This window comes from Phodopus roborovskii, unplaced genomic scaffold, assembly GCF_943737965.1.
Source record: "Phodopus roborovskii unplaced genomic scaffold, PHOROB, whole genome shotgun sequence".
NCBI lineage: Eukaryota > Metazoa > Chordata > Mammalia > Rodentia > Cricetidae > Phodopus > Phodopus roborovskii.
In genome coordinates, this window is record NW_026126433.1 from 35,604,436 (window position 1) to 35,624,583 (window position 20,148).

The 20,148-nt window shown below is 38.5% G+C and overlaps 1 protein-coding gene across 1 annotated transcript; it reads right to left on the reverse strand.

Annotated features, from left to right (window-relative positions):
* Positions 1-2,800: 2,800 nt before the first annotated feature.
* Blzf1 (basic leucine zipper nuclear factor 1) lies at positions 2,801-19,636 on the reverse strand. The gene is made up of 7 exons (XM_051186149.1): positions 19,610-19,636; positions 18,876-18,957; positions 11,228-11,664; positions 10,318-10,517; positions 8,461-8,589; positions 5,712-5,931; positions 2,801-4,062 (listed from the first exon to the last, which is right to left on the reverse strand). Exons 2-7 carry the CDS (start codon positions 18,904-18,906, stop codon positions 3,877-3,879), a joined length of 1,203 nt encoding a protein of 400 aa, XP_051042106.1. The 5' UTR covers positions 18,907-18,957; positions 19,610-19,636; the 3' UTR covers positions 2,801-3,876.
* Between the last annotated feature and the right edge of the window lie 512 nt (positions 19,637-20,148).

A 20,148-nucleotide genomic window follows, 5' to 3' on the forward strand; every position in this document is an offset into this window, starting at 1 on the left:
AATAATTATGACAGAGCCAGCAGATAAGAAACTAGTAACAGGCCAACAGAATTATATCTAATACAGTGTCTCTGTGTGTTATTGGGGCTGGCATGGCAGTGGGACCAGACCAGACAGGCTGGCGGAAAAACAACCCATAACACAAACCACCTTACATTTCATTACAATTGGTTTTGACAGCCACATGCATATTGTACAATACTTCATATAGGATTGTGGTATGACTTAGGAGCAAAATTGAATGGCATCTAAATACTTGACTCATGAGTAAAGATATTTGTGAAAAAAAATGCAAAGTTCTACTTGCCTCATCTAGAGTAATTGGTTTACTAAATTTTTAAGAAAATGAAATATTTTATTTTAGGAAGAAATGGGAAAAGCCTTAAGGTTGGATTTGAGAGCAGGAGGAAGTAGTAATATATCTGAATGCTAAACATACTACTATATATTTAATAGTATAGAAGCATTGTAATGTAGGTTAGCTGGGAAAGTAAGACAAAAATAATTAGTGGCCCTTTTTTCCCCTATAATTTTATAAAGGCGAATTTCATATAAAATTAATTCTTTTAAACCATAGTCCAACAGCATTTTGTATATTCCTAAATTATACAGCCCAACTCTATGTAGTTCCAAGACTCTTCAATAACTCCTAGTAGCCCATCCCTGTGACCAGCCACTTGAGAGACAACTTGCCCCATGCTTCCTCTGAGCAGGTACTATGTGCTTTCTGTCTATGGATTTACCTATTCTAGAAATTTCACATAGTTAAAAACATCTTTTATATGTGGCTTCTTCCACTTAGGATAGTGCTTTGGAAGCTCATCCACAACATATCATGCATCACTATTTAATTTCTTTTTATGAAAGAAAGCTTGTGTAACATTCATCATTTGGGGCATTTCTATTTTTTGGGTGTGGTGAGTAGTGATGTTGTGAATGCCCCATATATTCAAGTATTTAAGTGTTTTCTTTTGGACATGTGCTGCAGACAGGATGTAGTGTATAGAGCATGTACAGTTTACTAGTGTTCCCACAGCAGACACACTATTTTACAGTTTTGGTTATGGAGAGCTCAATTTCTATGTAGTCTCACAGATATTTAACAGATTTGCATGGTCCCAATGTGTGGTTGTTGGTCATTTGTGAATCGTCTCTGGAGAAATAATTAAGTCATTCCACTATTGGAACTTTTATTGTATTTTTTACTTATTTATTTAGAATTCCATACATATACACAATGTGTTTTCATCATCTCTACCTCCCATCCAATTCCTCAAACTCATCCTGATCCTCCCTTCACCACATCCCCCTTCCAAATTTATGGACTCTTTTCATTTCTTATTATTAGAAAAATAGAAGTTCAATAGGAGTCACTTTGTAGTATTTTCCACTCACTTATTATTGAAAAAAGATGAACAAAAATGTTTAACTTTTAAATGCCCCTTCTTGCCCTTCTCCAGACCCCGGAACCAGTATTTGTCCTTTTGCATCTAGCCTACTTCATGTAACATGTGTCTAAATTGTAGCATGCATCAACTGGGCATTTGAGACGTTGAATGTATTCCTTACCCTATAGATTTTAATTACCTAACTATTTACTATATTAAGATTATATCTAGAGCCAGGCATTGGTGGTGTATATCTTTAATCTCAGCAGTCAGGAGGCAAAGGCAGCTGGATCTCTGTGAGTTAAGAGGCCAGTCTGGTCTACAGAGGTAGTCCCAGGACAGGCTCCAAAGCAATACAGAGAAACCCTGTCTCAAAAAACAAAACAAAACAAACAAGCAAAAAAAGATTATATTTAACTTTTGACAATCATGAACAATACTGCTACAAAAACTGGTGGACAAGAGTCTACAACAACTTCCAAGTTCTCTTGGCTATCTGTCCACCTAGGAGAATGATGATCCAGGCCACATGTTTAGAAGCTCCCAAGAAGCTTCCATGTGGTCTTCAATGGCTGCTGCATTTTATACTCCTATTGGTAAACACAGAAGTTCCAGGTTTCTTCAGATTTGTCTACAGTTGCTGTCTTGCTTTTTTGTTAATAGCCATCCTACTATTTTGTTAATAGTCATCTTGTCTACAAGAAAATGGACATAACTGCATTTTATTCACTACTGATGTTGACAATCTTTTGATGTGCTTATTTGCTATTTGTATAAATATACAAACGTATATGTATATTTTAGGTGGCTAAATAATTTGCTCATGCTTTGCAAGTAAGTGGTACATGTCCATATGAGATGGGATTTCTCAGGTAGCCTGGAACTCATCCATTCAGCTGGATGACTGACTGACTGCTCAGTGAACTCAACCCACCTACCTGCTCCATGCGTGCTGGGGTTACAGATGTGCACAGCTGCATGAAAGCATATTACATGGGTGCTGGCGATCAGGATATGGGTTCTCAGCTTGTGTGCCAGTGTTCTACAGACTGAGGCATCTCTCCAGCCTCTGCCCTTTTCTCACTGGGCCCATTGTTGAATTGGCATTTTGTGTATCTTCTGGCCATTTCTCAGATGTATTATTCATTCTTTTCCCTCAAATTCTTAGAGCTACCATGTACCTCAATGCATGAATGTTTAATCTTTGATGGGATTTACTTTTTCATTTCTTGTGCTTTTGCTGTTATACCCAAGAAATCACAGTCAAATTTGATGTCATGAACATTTCTGTTTTTTTCTAAGGAGTTTATGAGAACAGAAAGGAAAAGGCAACAAAACAGCTATAAATAATAGTAAAAGCCACATGGTGGTTGAAGCCAAAGTACATTATTCTGGAAGGAAAAATGACCAAGTACAAGAAGGAAATACAGAAGTTTATTGCCACTGAAAGTTATAAACATGACTCAGATGAGACAGACAAGAAATAGCAGGTTTAATACTAAAGTGTATTTTAATTTGGCCAGATTTGCTTTTTGAAGATTTCTCTGGTAATTTTTAAAATTTGGTATATTTTTTGGTGACAGATTTTTGTGAATAATTAAAGGTTAACAAAAGGGCATCTTAAGACACATTATATAGTAATATATTACATAATATATGTAAATTAATGGATTACATTTTCCTTAGAAACTCATTTTCCATCATTATATTATCAAACTAGATATTCCTGTTGTATTGCAAGTGTCAACCTGAGTCATTAATTAGGAACCTGTTTTAGGTTGTCCAACTGCAACCATACAGAAGACAGAACACCTTGCAAAAAACAAACAGCATGGAACACTTTTGTTTAAGTTAAAAATATTTTTTATTTTCCTAATATATTTGTTTAGGAAGATTAATCCCTTTACCCAAATGTTTCTGAAGGCCTCTTTTATACCCCAAATGTAACCACAAAGGGAATGCAAATCCCTTTCCCCCCAGCTATTACACTAGCAAAAATGCCCTATAAAGGAATGGGCTTGCTAGCCCCACACTGAACACTGATGCTGTGCTGGGAAGCAGATTAAGTCACAGGGAAGGGATGGGCATGGCCACATCTAATGCAAGGTTGTAGTTGACCTGTTTTTGTTTTATGCACAAGATGAAACCTGTTTACAGTTTATAGAAAATATATAATGAAGAATAATAATTTAGGGCCTAAAAGAAAGTTATAAAATCTTTACTTTTTTTTTTTTTTTTTTTTTTTTAAGCACAAACACTGTGAATTCTCTGGGAAGTACTTTGTACTTTAAGTATAGCTATTACATAGCTTTACTTTTTCTTACCCTGAGATATTTCTTAAGAAAAATAATCTGGAAACTAGTACATGAAATATTTTTGTGGATATATATTATATGAAGATGAATTAGTTTTATTTCTAGTGTCATAAGAACCCCCGCTCCCAAATAATGAATCTTGGGTACTAAGTTCATGTTCAATACACGACACATCAAAGAGCAATGAGTTCTCCCTTGCAATGATTACAGCAATTGAAAGTTATATTTTCATATCTGGTATAGGGATGGAAACGTCCAATATTTTTCTTTGTAGTGAGTAATGTAGTTGGTGAAGATTCAGAAAATGGGTTGTCTGGTGAGCTTTCTGTACAGGTAACTGGATCCAAAATACGTAGAACCTAAGCCAAAAGAAATCATGTCAGGTTATGTAGCACACAATGTAAAGGCCTTGGGTTTCACTGACACACAACTACATTTTATTCATGGCACTATGATCAAAAATAACATCTGAATGAATCTTCTTCCAAAACACTTTAAGTTGAGCAATGATGCCTAGTTGTGACATTAACCACCTTTATTTTAGTAACTATGAAACTAATATTCTTTCACATATATCTATAGAAGGAATAAAAACAGAAAAATGAAGTTAACTACTCTTTACTTTTAAAATTTAGCTTTTAAACCTTTTATTTTTATGGAATTTAGTTAAATATTAGATGACAATCAAAGACAGAAGGAGCAATGTTGCTTATACATTTTGTGAGAAAAAGAATGGTTTCTAAGTATGGCATATGCTATGACACTATGGGCCTTTAAATCAAAAAAATAAAATGCTAAAGGAATTCAGTAGGAGACTGAGATATGGCAGGAAGTCTAGACTTCAGCCTTAAGATGACAGGGGTGGATTTTAGGCCTTGCAGAGATCCTGCAACACATCATGTAGGAAAGAAATGGGCGGGCCTTAAAGCAGATACAGGAAGAACAGAGATGAAGTCACTGCATTTCTTTCTGAAAGGCCAGCTCCTGAAGCAATGGGGCTGGAAGGTCATGCAGCATGCAAAGAGAACGGGCTACCAGTCTTGTTTCTTGAGGAATGGGGCAGGGGGAAGAGCAGAAGAACCAGCAGAGCCAGACCAGGTCTGGAGCACACCCAACGTTGCACAATGAAGCAGAGGGCAGAGAAGACAGGATGGTGGAGGGTATCCACAGAAACCAAAGCAAGCCAGCTACCCTCAAAGATACTGACAGCAGCTGAGTACACAGTGACATAACCTCACAGCAAAGAAACAGTAGTAAAGAACAAACAAGGCTTCGAGCAGGTGGTTACTTTTTAGGCACTATCCTTTTAGTAAGTAGCTGAGTACCTACAATGTGCAACATCATACCAGCCCATGAGGAAACATAAGCCATATTTCCCAGACTTTAAGTAGAGTTAGAGAATTACACAATAACAACACAATGCAAGAGCTATAGGTGAGAGGAATACAGAGCACTGAAAGCTTGGACAATAAGGTGACTGAAAATCGTGTGGGCAGGTGCAAGAGTGGGCAGAGAGGGTGGCGTGAGGAACAGTCTATCTGTGAAATGCTACTAGAAGAGGAGTGGGATTTGAGAAGTCACCCCTGAGAAGGGGATGGAAGGAAAGATTACAATGAGCCTTCTATGCTCTAGGAAATAATTCATTCAGGGAGGCAGGAGTAGAAGCTGTTTGATGACGGTACTGACATTTGTAAGAAACTTTCTGACAACAGAGGATGGATGTTTAGAGGACTCTGAGTGACATGTAAGTGCATGTATGCAAGACTCCTGGCTGTGATAGAAGGTGGTTTTCTCCTTAGAACAGAGTAGTACTGTTAGGAAATTTAAGGGTCAAAGGAGAAATATGCTCAAAGATCACATTCTTATTAACACCGAAAATAAATTGAGGCTCCACATTCTAAAACTCCCAATGCCAAATAAGCACAACACATAGCTTTCAGTAAGGGGTCAACAAAATCTCATAGCTCATCAAACTCACTCCACAGCCCAGGAAGAGCAAACAGGTTACCTTTTCAGCCATTTTCTCAGCTGGGGTACTGAAGAAGTCTACTGTTGCTGGAATCTTCTTTTGATTACTAATGCCGACATTTCCCAGAAGATGAGCATGCACAGCTTCTGCCAATTTGTGGTTCGCAAGTGCTAGCCCTGCTGTGCTGTGGGGCTGTGTGTTAGGGAGGTGCGTCTGCTCCCTTCCCCACTGTAAGGAGACCAAGAGTTCCTCCAACAACCTGCACAGAACACACGTGAGCACGTGAGCAACAAACTCTGATAAAGACAAAATATAAGTAAGAAGCAGTAAGAGGAAAGAAGTCAGCAACATATTTCAGCAGTCATTTAACATCTCTGCTCAGAGTTCAAGTCTCAGGCAGTTCAAGTCTCAGGCTGCCTGGTCACATAGGTTATGGGGCATAAGTAACTGGCTAATCTACTGCTACGTTGTTACCTGGAATGCACGAAAACAAGTAGTACAGTTTAATGTAATAGTATCTGATTATTGATGTCTAGATAGTAACTCAATGTCCAATATCTGGAGTTACCTCAACTTGGTCATATTGTATAAACTATTTTCTATATTGTTGAGTTTGATCCACTAATATTCTATACAGATTTTTACATCCATGTTCATTAAAGATAGAAAGTCTACTGGTTTTTGCTTATATCTCTAGTTTGTTATTACAATGTTCACCCCCTCCCAAATGATTTGGAAATTGTTCTCTTTTCTTCTATGCTCTAGAAGAACTTGTGTACAATTGTGTGTCTTTCTCTAGATACATAACAACATTCAGTGGATCCATCTATCTAGGCTAGAATTTCCTTCGTGTGGTTCTTAACTACAAGTTTAACTGCTTTAATGGATTAGGGCTATTAACTTACATTATCTATTTTTTATGATCTATTTTAAAACTATTTGTGTGTGTCAGGTATGTGTACATAAGTTCAGGTGCCCACAGAGCTCAGAAGAGGGTGTCAGATCTCCTGGAGCTTAAGTTACACGTAGTTATAAGCTGCCCAGCATGGTGTAGAAAATGAAACTCAGGTCCTCTGCAAGGGCAGCACACATTCTTACCTGCAGAACCATTTCCAGCCCTCCTATACCTGTTTTAAAGTAGCCTCTGGAAATATATCCGAAGCTTATCTAAATCACTGACTTGATTGGCTAGAGGTATCAATAACATTCCCTTACTATCTTTGTGTGTCTACTCAATCTAGTGTGTACAGGCTTTCATTTCCAACACTTAATATGCACCATCTTTCCTCAGTGGATTGGCTAGAACTTTTTTCCTTACTTATTTATTCTTCTCTCATACGATATAACCTGACGGCAGCCTTTCCTCCTTCCACTCCTCTTGGTTTCACCACTGCTTCCTTCCCTCTTCCCAAGATCCACTGCTCCTCTGCTTCCCTTCAGAAAAGAGCAGGCCTCCCTATGATATCGCAGATATGGCTTAACAAGATGCAGTAAGACTAGGTACAAACCCTCATGTCAAGGCAGAGCGAGGCAAGCTGGTAGGAGGAAAAGGTCCCAAGAGCAGCCAGAGAGTAAGAGACACACGTACTCCAACAACTGTTAGTAGTCCCACAAAAGCACCAAGCTAAACAACAACCACAGCGTGTATGTAGAGGGACCTAGCACAGATGCACACAGGCTCCGTGACTGCCATTTCAGGGGCACGTATCTCTTAAGTTTATCTTTTTAAAAAAAGTTTCATCAAAAAATTGTTTTAGCCATTATCATTAGTATTCTTTCTCATTTCTATTTAATTTGATTTTGTATTTCTTGGAGTAGTAACTTAATTTACTAATGAGACTGCTCTTATTTCACCAAAGAAACCTGCCTTTTTTTTTTTTTAAAGATTTATTTATTTATTTATTATATGTACAGTAGTGTTCTGCCTGCATGTATGCATGCCAGAAGATCTCATTACAGATGATTGTGAGCCACCATGTGGTTGCTTGGAATTAAACTCAGGACCTCTGGAAGAGCAGTCAGTGCTCTTAACCTCTGAGCCATCTCTCCAGCCCTCAAAACCTGCCTTTTTTTTTTATAGGATCTTATTATGCAGCCCAGACTCACCTGGAATTCATGTACTTCTGCCTCAGCTTCCCAAGTGATGGGATTACAGGTACATACCATCACAGCCAGACTGAAACAAGCATTTCCCTTGAAACACTACCTTAATTGCCTCTAACAAATTTCCATACTTCAATATATTTTGCTTTACTCTTCAAATTTCCCATATAATTACATGAAAGTACAAAGACCTTTTAAGAAACACTGCCCATGTGTTTATTGTTATTATATATATATATATATATATATATATATATATATATATATATATATTTAAAGATTTCAGCCTGTTAGTTCAGGAATGCAAAGATATATAGACATGTTCTATCATTGCAAAAAGACTTCAAAATCTCCTGTGGGAGAAAAATGTATGTCACTTGGCTTCTATCCAAACTACACAAAGCCACTATAACTATACCCAGGAATTACATTTAAATGCAGAAATACCCTCACTCACAGATCTAATAATTCTTTTTCCTATTAGGAATGTAAGATGCAGCACCATCTTTTCTGTTTTTAGGGCTCCTTCCTTTCAGAGCATCGATGTTAAAGTATGACTTTCAGAATATAGTCAGTATGTTAAAAAATATGGCCACATTGAAACAAACAATCCATCGAAACCATTCCCAACAGCGAAACCTGCAGGAGATGACAGTAGAATTCAGAATGTGAACAAGAGCCATACTTCTGGGTAGAGATCATCTCCTGGCGAAGCGGCTCCCGTTCACTCAGGAGATCCTGTATGGCGCTCTGGGCATCTCGGTTCTGACGCTGTAAAACTACTCGGAAGTTCGTTAATTCATCTGCCATTACCCTGAAAAAAATGAAATTGCACACACAGTTCCCCCATGGTACTACAGCACACAGAAGTTAATCTATTGCTACTCTGTGAATGCCAGTTTCAAAAACTAACAACAGGATTTAAATCACTTGCTCTGCCTCACAGTTCTAGCATGTTAACTGAGAACACTTTAACATGCAGAGCTTCTGAAGCAGGATCAGCTGAAATATTTTTTAAGTGGCAGAGGAGTAATTAACTTTTTTATATAGTGACTTAAATTTATACCAATGTTAAATTGATAGTTTAAAATTACTAAATACACACTGCTAACTGTAAAAAAAACTGAAAGGAGAAGAAAAAGTAAATTATTTTTCTCACTAGTCAACTGTACATTCAGGAAAATACTGAAACATTTCTATAAAATTTTTCTATAAAATTTCTATAAAACAAAGTGGTCTTCCCCTGGCCAAGTAGGTTCATTCTCCTTTTACGTAGCCAATAAAGTTTCTTATTTTTTCCAAAAAAATAATTTAAACATATTTCAACATGAATATGTGAAAAAGTAAACATATGGAATGTGTTTACTAGAAGGAAAAAATTATTACAAAATTTCTATATTTTGCTTTATTTTTTCACCATAAATGACAGACCTCTCAAGTACTCAACTACTAGAAAATATCATAGATACACTGCATGAAGAAATACTATTCTACAACTTATTCACAATCAGAGGTTCTTTATAGCCTGGAGACCTTTGGTGCTTTGAGAGAAATCTCCAGATGATTCATTTTAAATAAGCACTGATTAAACACGTGAAGCTCTGCTGCTGCACACGGTGTTTTGGGTAGTTTATTGTAACCCTGACATGAGTTAGTTATCTGAGAAGAGGGAACCACAACTGAGATGATGCTTCATAAGAGTAGCCTATAAACAAGCCTGTGGGGGCGTTTCTTTGATTGATGACTGTGGGCAGTGCCTTGGGCAGGTGGTCCTGGGGCTGAGGAAGCCATGAGGAAAAGTCAATAGGCAGCATATATTTCTGACACTTTGAGTTCCTGCCCTGACTTCTCTCAGTGATGGAGCATAGCCTGAGAGTAAGCTGAAACAAACCTTTCCTCCCCAAGTTGTTTTCGGTCATGCTGTTTCCTTACAGCAGCAGAACCCTTAGTTAGACAGACAGTGTCTAAAATATGTTTCTATTAATGCAAAAGCTAAGTGGAGGTGGAGACAAATGGACAAAGAACCAAGATACATGGCAGAATTTCACAAGAATCAGCATGTTCAGAGGTCTTGCAGCTTTTTACATGTGTAAGAGTTGCCTCATATACAGCATAAAACAAAACAATCTCCTGTTGGAAAGAAGAAAGTTGGAAAGCTCTTTACATGGATAAAAGAGCTATGAGAACAGAGTATGCTGGGAGGAGAACACTATCCTAGGAGTGGAAAGGAGGTTGCTTTCTCCAGGTAGGAGGGGGAGAGTCCACACACCTGCCTTTTGTGGCTGCAATATTCCCATATTTGATTTTACAGCTGTGTTTGTTTCCTGTAGTATGAGTGAGTTTTAGAATAAAGAGGGACCATGTATCACCTCTCTAAGAGACTGTGTGGCCCTTCAGAGGGGAAGTGCTGCACATTAAATAATGTAGTAAGCACTATAGCATCTCTAGTCAGAAATTTTCACTATCCTTTTGTTATGAGTCAAAAAAGTGACAGACAGAACAAACTGTAGGGTAGCAAATGCTACCTACAACAGAAAAGTACCTGCTTGCGAGGAATTTGCTTCTCCACACGTCACACTGTATTGACATCCGTTCCAGCTGTTCGGAAAGCTGGGCTGTGTTTCGACCTAGTGCTTCATTCTCTAAGATGAGCTGGTTCTTCTCTCGGGCTAGACGTTCAAAGTGATACTGTGGATCATCTCCAACAGAAGCCACCAGCAACTTTTTTAACTCACGATTTATCTAGGATGAAGACAACCAAAACAATAAGCTTAAGAAATGTCACGGACTTGATTGTAACAAAATTATGACAGAGAATCTATTTCTGTGTCCTTTGAAGCCTACTCCAATGTGTTAGTTTTTGTCTTTTATTTTATTATTATTCCTTAGAAGCCTGTTTATTTTCTAATGAGAAACAGAAAAGGGACAGATACAAATTGGGGAGGGGGGGAGGAGAGGAGGAACTGGGAGGAATAGATAGAGGGGAAACTATAGTCAGGATATATTATGTGGAAAAGAAATCTATTTCCAATAAAAGGCAAAAATTAAGACAAGAAAAACACCAGAAATAAGACAAAATTAACAAAATATAGATAATTGTGCAGTTGTATCTGGCAAAAATACTTGGAAGGAATTCTTCAAACAAGGACTGCTAATTTGCCAATGGCGAAGACAGACTTAGTCAGTTTATGAATGTAACTGACTTCTATAACCTAGAGGTGGTCTTGTCTAGAGCTCCTAGCCCCTCCACTCCCACCACGTCTAGAGTCTGAGTTCCCAACATAAACTCTTTCTAGAGGCCCTTGGGCAGATGAGAAATTCAAGAGGAAGCATTCTAGAGAAATGACAATCCATGATAAATGATGTTTCTGAGGAAACACACTTTTCTAGCATGGAATTAAAAGGTCCAGGGGTAAAGATTGGAACTCATAGAAGCTATGGGCCGTGCTTACCTCTGTTTGTACTCGGAGCTGGTTTGAAAGGCCTTCTTTGTCCTGAAGTAGCCTCCTTTCAGAATTCTTGAGCTTTTCTAAAACCTTCTTTGCCTCTGAGAGTTCCTTCCTGGGGTCTGTGACTACCTCTGGCTGAGGGTGGACTTCTTCTCGGTGATGGCCTAGAGACTTCAGCCTTGCATTTTTGCCGGGGATATCATGAGAGATGGCAGCTTTGGGAACAAATATTCTCACGGCTTCCACTCCCACTGCTTTCTCAGTAAGGATCTTCCCGAGCTGGAGAACTCCTGGGCTGTCTGAGGGAACTTTCTTACGTGGACTCTGAAGGACATGCTGATTTGTAGGCTGGACTTCAGAGTTGACTTCAACAGACTTAGGGGGCTCCTCTGTTTCCATTCCATCCCCTGCTCCTCGGATTGGGGTGGAAGTGAGGATGCCTAAGGAAGAAGTCAGCCAAGGGCAATTTACCAAAAGACATGACAAGAAGATGCCAAGACTATTTGTTATACAGCAGGTTCCCTCCAGATGAAATACTCCCTTCTGTAGGGAAGCCAGAAGGGAAGCAACTCAAAACAGCTGGAGGAAGCCCTTGAAAATGGCCAGACTCACTAGGCCCCTCCCTTCCAATAGTAAATGATAAAGGTAGTTCAGAGGCCCTCTCAGAGGAGCCAAACCAAGACTAGAGACCAGACCAGCTGCCTGGAAGAAGCAGAAACCAGCCAGGCTGCCTGCAGGAGGCTTACAACAACTGAGACACCTGGAAAAATCATTCTCCAACCTGTTGACCTGCCTACAGGCTGTGCAGTGTGCTCCAGGTTCCCAGCTTTTGGGAGCTGTCACCTGTGCTGGGGTGTGGTCTTTGGTGACGCAGCTGTCTTTGAGTCATTTCTGTTCCTTTAAGTGCCCAATAAAACTGACTGGTTACCAAGAAGGGCTATGGTAGTGTCCATTCTTTGGTCTGTCATGGGTTCCCTATCTGGAGTAAGCAGGTATGTGTTGCATCTCTCCATGAAAAGTCTTGCCAAACAACACTGCTTTGCCCTCTGTTCTACAGTATCAGCAGCAAAGGAATGGAAAGCAAATTCAAGAGTAATTTCTAAAACATCATGCATCAATGAAAGATGAATAAAGACTTACATGCTTAAAATTTCCTTAAGTAAATACTCCTTTCTTAGTAGAAAATCCAAGAAAATTTATTTGACTTCCATTTTGCAATATAATCCTAGAAAAATAACTTTCTTCTATTGATTTCTACATTGAGATATATGAAATGGAAACAGTAACAGCCAGGCCATAGAGTGGTGATGAGCAGGAATGTAATAAGATCAAGCCCTGACATATTATGGACAATCAATGATGTTAAATATGACAATATATATCAGCTATCTATGTCCCTCATTATAGATTCATCTGTGTTCATGCTTTACACAGGGTTAGAGAAAAGCATTGTGTATGATACACTGGAAACATGCTTAGGAAAAGCATCTTACTTTTACACCAAAAGGGTAAAAATTAAACTAGTGAAACTGTTTGGGCTGTGAAACTAGACTCTTAAACCTCACTTTTGTCACCTTTACATTATCTTTCTGGGGTCATATGCCCTTTGTGGTTTTTAAATTTATTTTACATGTATTATGAGTCTAGTAAAATGCCTTGTATGCTTTATTAAACAGATACACAAATAACAATCAACCCATAATGTACAGTAAGGACAAAAGAACATAGTAGTCAGTAGCAATGGCTATAAAGAAATGCAAGAGGTCATACACTACAAACATAGTACCGGGCAAATAAAAAAGGCCAGATACTTTGTGAGACAGTGTGGATCACTGTGCTTAAGATGTTATCTAATATAGAAAATAGGAGATACACACCCCCCCCCCACACCCTAAGGCATGCACACATGCCTGTACGCAAGCACACACCCATGTGATAATATGGGTGCTGGGACTTAGCAGTAGAGTACATGCTTAACAAAAGTAATGTAGTGATGAACAGTTTTATGATATACAACTTTTGAATTTTTTTTAAAAATAAACTTCCAATTGGGTGTAATAGTGTATGTGTATAATCCCAGCAATTGGCATTTGAGGCAAAGGCAGTTAGTTTGAAGCCAGCCAAGGCTGATACTAAGAGCCTGTCTCAAACAAAAAGAAAAAAAAAGAACTAAAAATCAGTTAACAGCACATGTGAGGTTTGAGCTAGATCCCCAGGAGCACAAAATAAACAAAAACAAAACAAAACCCCCAAACCAAACCAACCAACCAACCAATCAAACAAACAAAAACCACAGAAGAACTAAATATATAGCATAGGACTTATGTGTGTAGTGAAGATCTGTATCATCAAACAACCTTTCAGAAGTCACTTTACTACTCAGTATCACTAGGTCTATTTCTTGTATCTTTAGATTTGCTTGGTTTTTGCATATTCAAAACCTAACATTTAAACAATACATGTAAGAATACATGTGAAACATTGAGAATAGTGGTGTGTAGATAAACATTCATTAAATGTCCTTTTATTTTTGTTGTTATTGTCCTTTTATGAAATTAATAAACATTGGCTATTGATAATGGGGAGAAGGAAAGTTTGCTTAGTATCACAGAATATAATTCTGACTTTCAGGGCCAACCCAGACCCCCTGAATGTGGTGTTAGTTAGGAGGACTGGGAAGTCTATGGGGCCTCTAGTAATGGATCATTATTTATACCTAGTATATGAATGGATTTTGGGAGCCCATTCCACATAGAGGGATACTTTCTCAGCAAAGAAATATGGTGGAGGGCCTAGGCCCTGCCTCAAATGATATGATAGACTTTAAAGACTCCCCATGGAAGGCTTCACCCTCCCTGGGGAGCAGAAAGGGGATGGGCTGGGGTTTGGTGAGGGTGATAGGGGAGGATGGGAGGGTGAGGGAACTGGGATTGACATATAAAACCTTATTTCAAATTTAAATAAAAAAGGAAAAAGAAAAAAATGTATGCTTTACCAACATAAAACAAAACAAAACAAAAAAACAATAATAATAATTCCGACTTTCATTCTCTTGTGCAAGTGTTAAAATTACAACACTGGAATATAAGACATTTCATTTCATAGATTTGTTGTTCTATTTTGTATCTATCAATGTATTGTGACTTGAGTTACATATGGGGGGTGTAAATTGTATTCTGTCTCACAAAACATTTTATATTAGGATAAAATTATGCCATTTTAATATGTGATACAAGCTAAAACACCCTCATGGCTTTGGAACTAATTTTTGAATTAGTGAGACTGGGGTTTGGTATTAAAGAATGCTGGGAAACAGCAGCACTTTACAAGGAGAATGTACACAACCCTTTAAAAATAAAGAACCACTCGTGTATGGATGTATGTAGACAGGGCTTTACTGAGTAACTTAAGCTGGTCCTGAAGCTAATATGTAGCCCAGGGCAACCTCCACCTGGAGTTCTTCCTGCCTCTACCTCTTGGTACAGCACTGTGGTTGATGTGTTTTCATATTCTTGAAATTTGGTTTTAGGTTTGTTTAATTTTATCAAATGTATTTCATTTTGCTAATTGTCTTGCTTCTAGTATTTAAGAATGTAGAATCATATATTAACTGTAAACTAACAAAAACAACAATAAATTCGCCACTAAGGTCACATCTTTCCAGCCCACTGAGGTTGGCCAATAAGAAGCGGGTCTGATACTTTGGTTATGGTTCAAGTCAAAATGGATTCCTAGACAAATCATAATTATACTTGATGTAGGAGTTTAAATACTGTTAGGTAAAGGAAAAATTTAAGTAAAGGAACTTCAAACAATAAAGATTCAATGATACAACACATAATTTGCTAAAAGGCAAAGATACAATGTGTATTCGACAGGTAATTCTTTTCAAACAAAACATTCAAAATTCCAGTCAAGAATTTCAACAAACTTTTAATTCCAATTTACTCTTAACTTTAAACTGTTCTACTTACTTATGAATTCATGGCTGGCTATCAGAAACAACTCATTGGGTCTTGTTATCATGAAGCTGAGCAGGCAAAGGCAGAGCTTTGCATTTTCTTACCTTTCATATTTTCTTACCATTCTATTTTTTCCCAGTGACACACATAGAAACCTTTATTACATATGTACTAGGCCATGTAGGGCACATTCACGAGTAATTACATCCTTCAAATTCTCAGACAAAAACCTATGGACCAGCTCTGTCATTATGAATAACGATGAATAAAGCAAAGCCTCAATCTTTGTTCTCAATTCCTTGAAGGGAAGCAACCAGCATCCCTGTATTATCCCTTCCCTGTGATCATGCATTAATCAATTTAAACAGATCCAAGGTTTATGGCTTTGTTTGTTTGTTTGTTTATACTGGCTTTCTATGGACTAGTGAAATGCAGGGCAGGGACGGGGGGGGGGAGCAAAAATCACTAGTCTAACATTCTATATAGGGACTGGCAAACTTTTTCAGTAAAAGGCCAGAGAGTAAACATTTTAGGCTTCAGGGATGATGGGGTAAAATTAAAGACAGTCTCTAGGTACTTATATGAGAAGACAAAGCCATGGGATTCAGTTACTGTTTATAATCATTAAATGGCCAAAATTTGCCAATTTTTATTTTAGATTATAGACAGAAAAAGAGCATGATTTAGAGGCCACCATTGGATAAATATTTCCCTTATTAATGACAGTGTAAATCTGTGAGGAGAGTACTTTAAGTACTTTTGAGCCAAGATAATACTAAGTTCCCATGGTCACTTGTGGTACAACCTCAGGCCAGTTATGAACTTCACCTCCTTGGAGAAGGCTGTAGTGCTTATAGTATTTCAGAAAAATCTGTTTCTTTTCCAAACTAGACTACTGGAAGCTACTTTAGTTAGTTACAGATATCTCTTACCATCTCATCTCACCAGCTAAGGAAATGTTCTTGTTATTAAAAAGAAAAGTAAGTGCTTCATGAAGTTTATTAATCTATCAAAATATACAAAACCTTTAGTAAAAAATGTTAAAAAGCAACTTTGTTTCCCCCTCTACATTAAATCATTAATTCTTAGTTCCATTATATTGTAATGTCCCAGACTCTCTGGAACACATATAAATTAAACAATGAAATAGTTAAATCAGGGATGTCAATTGGTAAGTTTTAAGACAATATTCTTTTTTGGGAGGTGGGGGACAGCTGGAATTGAAGGTCCTAGTGCATGGCAAGCAAGCAGTCCACCACAGAGCTGTATCACAGTCCTTTTTTTACATTTGTATTTTGAGACAGGATCTCACTAGGTTGTTCAGGCCGGCCTTGAATTGACTGTATAGCCCAAATAAGGTTAGAATTTGTGATCTTCTTTTCTCAGTCTCCCAAGTAGCTGGAATTACAAGCCTAGGCCACCAGGCCAAGCTTTAATGTTCTTTTAAATGTCACCATTTTCACCTACTAAAGTTTACTTACTTATTACATTAGAAAGATATGCTATAGACAATCAGCTTAACGTTTATGAAGGTGATATCCAGACCTTTCTTCTACAGACTGTGGATAAAGAGTTGCCTTCTCAAATGTGTGTGTGCACTCATGCATGATGCATGTCCTCTGGAGTTTCACAGTACACACCAGTGCTCCAACAGCACTGAGAAATGCTAGTATAACCAATTCAAGCCAGCATTTCCAAATTCATTTGCTTATAGAATCATTTTCACTCTATCTTTATGATACTATAGAATTAGAGTCAGATGTTTTAGGATTTGCAACTATTTAAAATGTCTACGACCTTATGATATGGTTACTAAACTAACTTTAACAGCTACATTTTAAATGTAGAAAAGTCTATAATTTTAATTAAATTGTTTATTTTAGGTTTGCTTTTGAGATGAGCCCTAATAGTAATGATCCACCCATCTTATTTGGCAGTGCTGGTTACATGTTTGGGAGAACATTCTATTGGAACACTAAACAATCACATTTCTCTTCTGAGGCAGTTAAAGGAAATACACACAACTGACAACATCAAATATAGGCATTCCTTTTCTTCGGCCATGTAGCACAAACATCTTTTTTCACTAAGAGCAGTTACATTGTAGTAAGAATAGAATAAACAGTTGTGTTACCTGCCTTCCTCAAGATAAAATGAAATGATATGAAAATGCTTTTAACTCCAATCCTTATTACAAACAATAAAAGTAATTTCATTCCCCAGGGGCCTTTCATAGCAAAGTTTAATAAGTAATTGTAATACTGCATTTAGTTTTTGCTTTTGGCCAAGTGTATTAGTTGCTTTCACAATAGCTATCATTTAATTGCTCTTATTTGCCATTCATTCCCAGTCTATTCCTTTCACCAGCTTATTCTAATGCTATACAACTCTTCTAGCAACGCAATATGATGCTGTACTGATAAATTAAATGCAGTTACCTATTAGCATGACCTTTGCCTCCTGTTTCCTCCTATTTCACCCTCTAGAAATCTGCCTCCTATGAAGTTCTCTTAGAGAACTGTTGATGGCACAGAGTACACTAACTGAGGAATTTACTTTGGGATATGCTTTGACTCTCACCTGTATGTAAATGGGAGTGGACTGTAGGGTCTGAATTATAACAAATATGATCTAGGATAGTGACACATTTGTAAATTACTTCTATTAAGTAACCAGTTGCTGAAGTTCTGAAAGCAGATGAGACAGAAGGTTTAAAAATATTGATATTGGGGGCTGGAGAGATGGCTCAGTGGTTAAGAGCACTTGCTGCTCTTTGAGAAGATCAGGGTTTGATTTTCAGCACCCATAAGATGACTCACAACCATCTGTAACTCCAGTTCTAGGGGATCTGATGCCCTCTTTTGGGCTCTGTATGTACCAAGGACACTTGTGGCACACATATACCCATACAGGTAAAACACTCAAACATACACATTAAAAAAAAAAAAAAAGTATAAAAGACAAAACAGGGATGAGAATGAAAATGAAACAAGATAAAACTAGAGCAGCACTTCATGAGGATTTCTCTCAACACTGGAAATAACAGCGAACCGGCACATTTGTTATTGTGCAGCTTGGTCTGCAGAGAGTTTGTGATTTAAAAAATGTAATTTAAGTCCAAACTTCCATACTACAATGCATGCTGAAAATAAAAGTGACATCATGAAAGTCATGGAAGAATTTCAAAAGATGGAGAATGATCAATGGCATATTACACATTACAGAGGCAAAGCAAAGGAGGACTCAAGAGTGACTACTGTAAACACGAAGCACTATAGGTAGAACAGAGCCCCCAGATTTTCATTATGTTAAAGTTCTAGCCCCTATGTGATCAACTTTTGGAAAGACTATCTTTGTAAATAGCTAAGATAAAACCCAGTTAGGATCCACTGACATGAAGAGACCTCAAACACAAATAATCCTCAAAGAAGCTGTGCCACTTAGTCACCTGTCAAAAGAATCGCTTCATATCATGATAAATTTCATGTTCTAAAAAAAAAAAAAAAAAGGCCGGGCACGTCTGTCTTTAATCGCAGCCCTTGGTAGGGGCGGGGTGGATCTCTGTGAGTTCCAGGATAGCCAGGGCTACAAAGAGAACCGTGTCTCGAAATGCCCCCCTATTCCCCTCCCCAGAAAAAAAATCCCAAACCAAAAACCAAACCAATTATCATCAAAACAGGAACACTTACCTTTGGTTTCCAAGCTTTTAATAGTTGCCATTTTTGGTTTTTGTAACTAACGAAAATGCACTCCAAGACTTTCACCAAAGACCTAGAAATGTATACATATTAAAGAATTAAACCAATGCCAATATATTCATTAAGTGCCTCTACTTTAAAAGTTATTTTTAAAAATTGTTTCTGACTTTAGTATCCACACATTTAGAAACGGAGCCATTCTTCATTATCTCCCCTTGACAGGCGGAACTGTATATCTACTAAATATTGGAAAATCAGGCATAGCTTTCTGTATTATTCTTTAATCTGTTGAGTACATGACGAGTGGCTTCACCTCACGCCCTCAAAGATGACTGTTTCCAGTATTACCTACGACTAAGAACATGGTCTAACTTCCTGAACATTCCAAATCCTTGCAAGACTCTCTATCCAAGAGCAAACCGACATCAAAATGTCAGAAACTCGGCTGGGAAGAGGCGATGCAGAACAGCGAGTGTCGCTGTCTAGAAACACCTGGTGAAGGTGTGGGGAGGGTGATGCTGCGTTTAAAGGGGGGGGGGTGGTGGTGGTGGGTGGGAGCATCACGACTGTCAGCCTCATTCCCGAGCAGGAGGATCCCAACTTTGTCCCTGTCAGAAGAAACCTTGCCAGGACAATCTTTAAACCCATCAGGCATGGGCGGCGAGCTCCAAGCTGGACGCCTTGTCCCCACCGCGTCTGCCACACAAGGCGGCTCCGGGATTTACCTCTGATGTCCTCACTGTAGTGTCCACACCGCAGGCTCCCGGCTCGCCCAGGAGCTGAACCTTGAAAACTCCTCTGGCATTCGGGAGCCGACCCGCCCAGGCCTTCCGGACACCTAACTACGGGGCGGGCTCACTCGAATCACTTCCTGTTCTTCAGGGTCTCGTTTCCGGTGCTGTTTAAAAATGTAGAAACACAAGAGTCGGCTATGTGTCGGCTCTGTAAGTGAAGAGTGGAAAGATGTGTACTTAAAAAAAAAAAAAATTAGCAATAGATAAAGTCAGCCGTATAGCCGTATATAGGCTAGAGCTTCCGGTTCACTCGCAACCGAACACGGAAGTGGATTTGTTGCAAGGGAGAAGGTGGCATCGCGTTGAGCGTTACCCCAGGCGACGAGGTAAAGGGTGGGTCTTTGCGAGAATGGGAGGGGTGTGATTACTCCTAGCCAATGGAGACGAAGTGGCCTCGAGGCGGCGTTGGATAGGGTCTGGAGGAAGGCGGGGCTAATGTTGCCAGAGTAACCGGATCATTGGTGGTGTTG

Excerpts from the sequence above, each read along its gene's own strand:
- Blzf1 (XM_051186149.1), bottom strand. The coding sequence starts at position 18,906 with ATGGCAACTATTAAAAGCTTGGAAACCAAAG. Across the intron at positions 10,518-11,227 it reads AGCTCCGAGTACAAACAGAG|ATAAATCGTGAGTTAAAAAA; the intron begins GTAAGCACGGCC and ends TCTTCATCCTAG. Across the intron at positions 4,063-5,711 it reads CTGAGAAAATGGCTGAAAAG|GTTCTACGTATTTTGGATCC; the intron begins GTAACCTGTTTG and ends CTTTTGGCTTAG.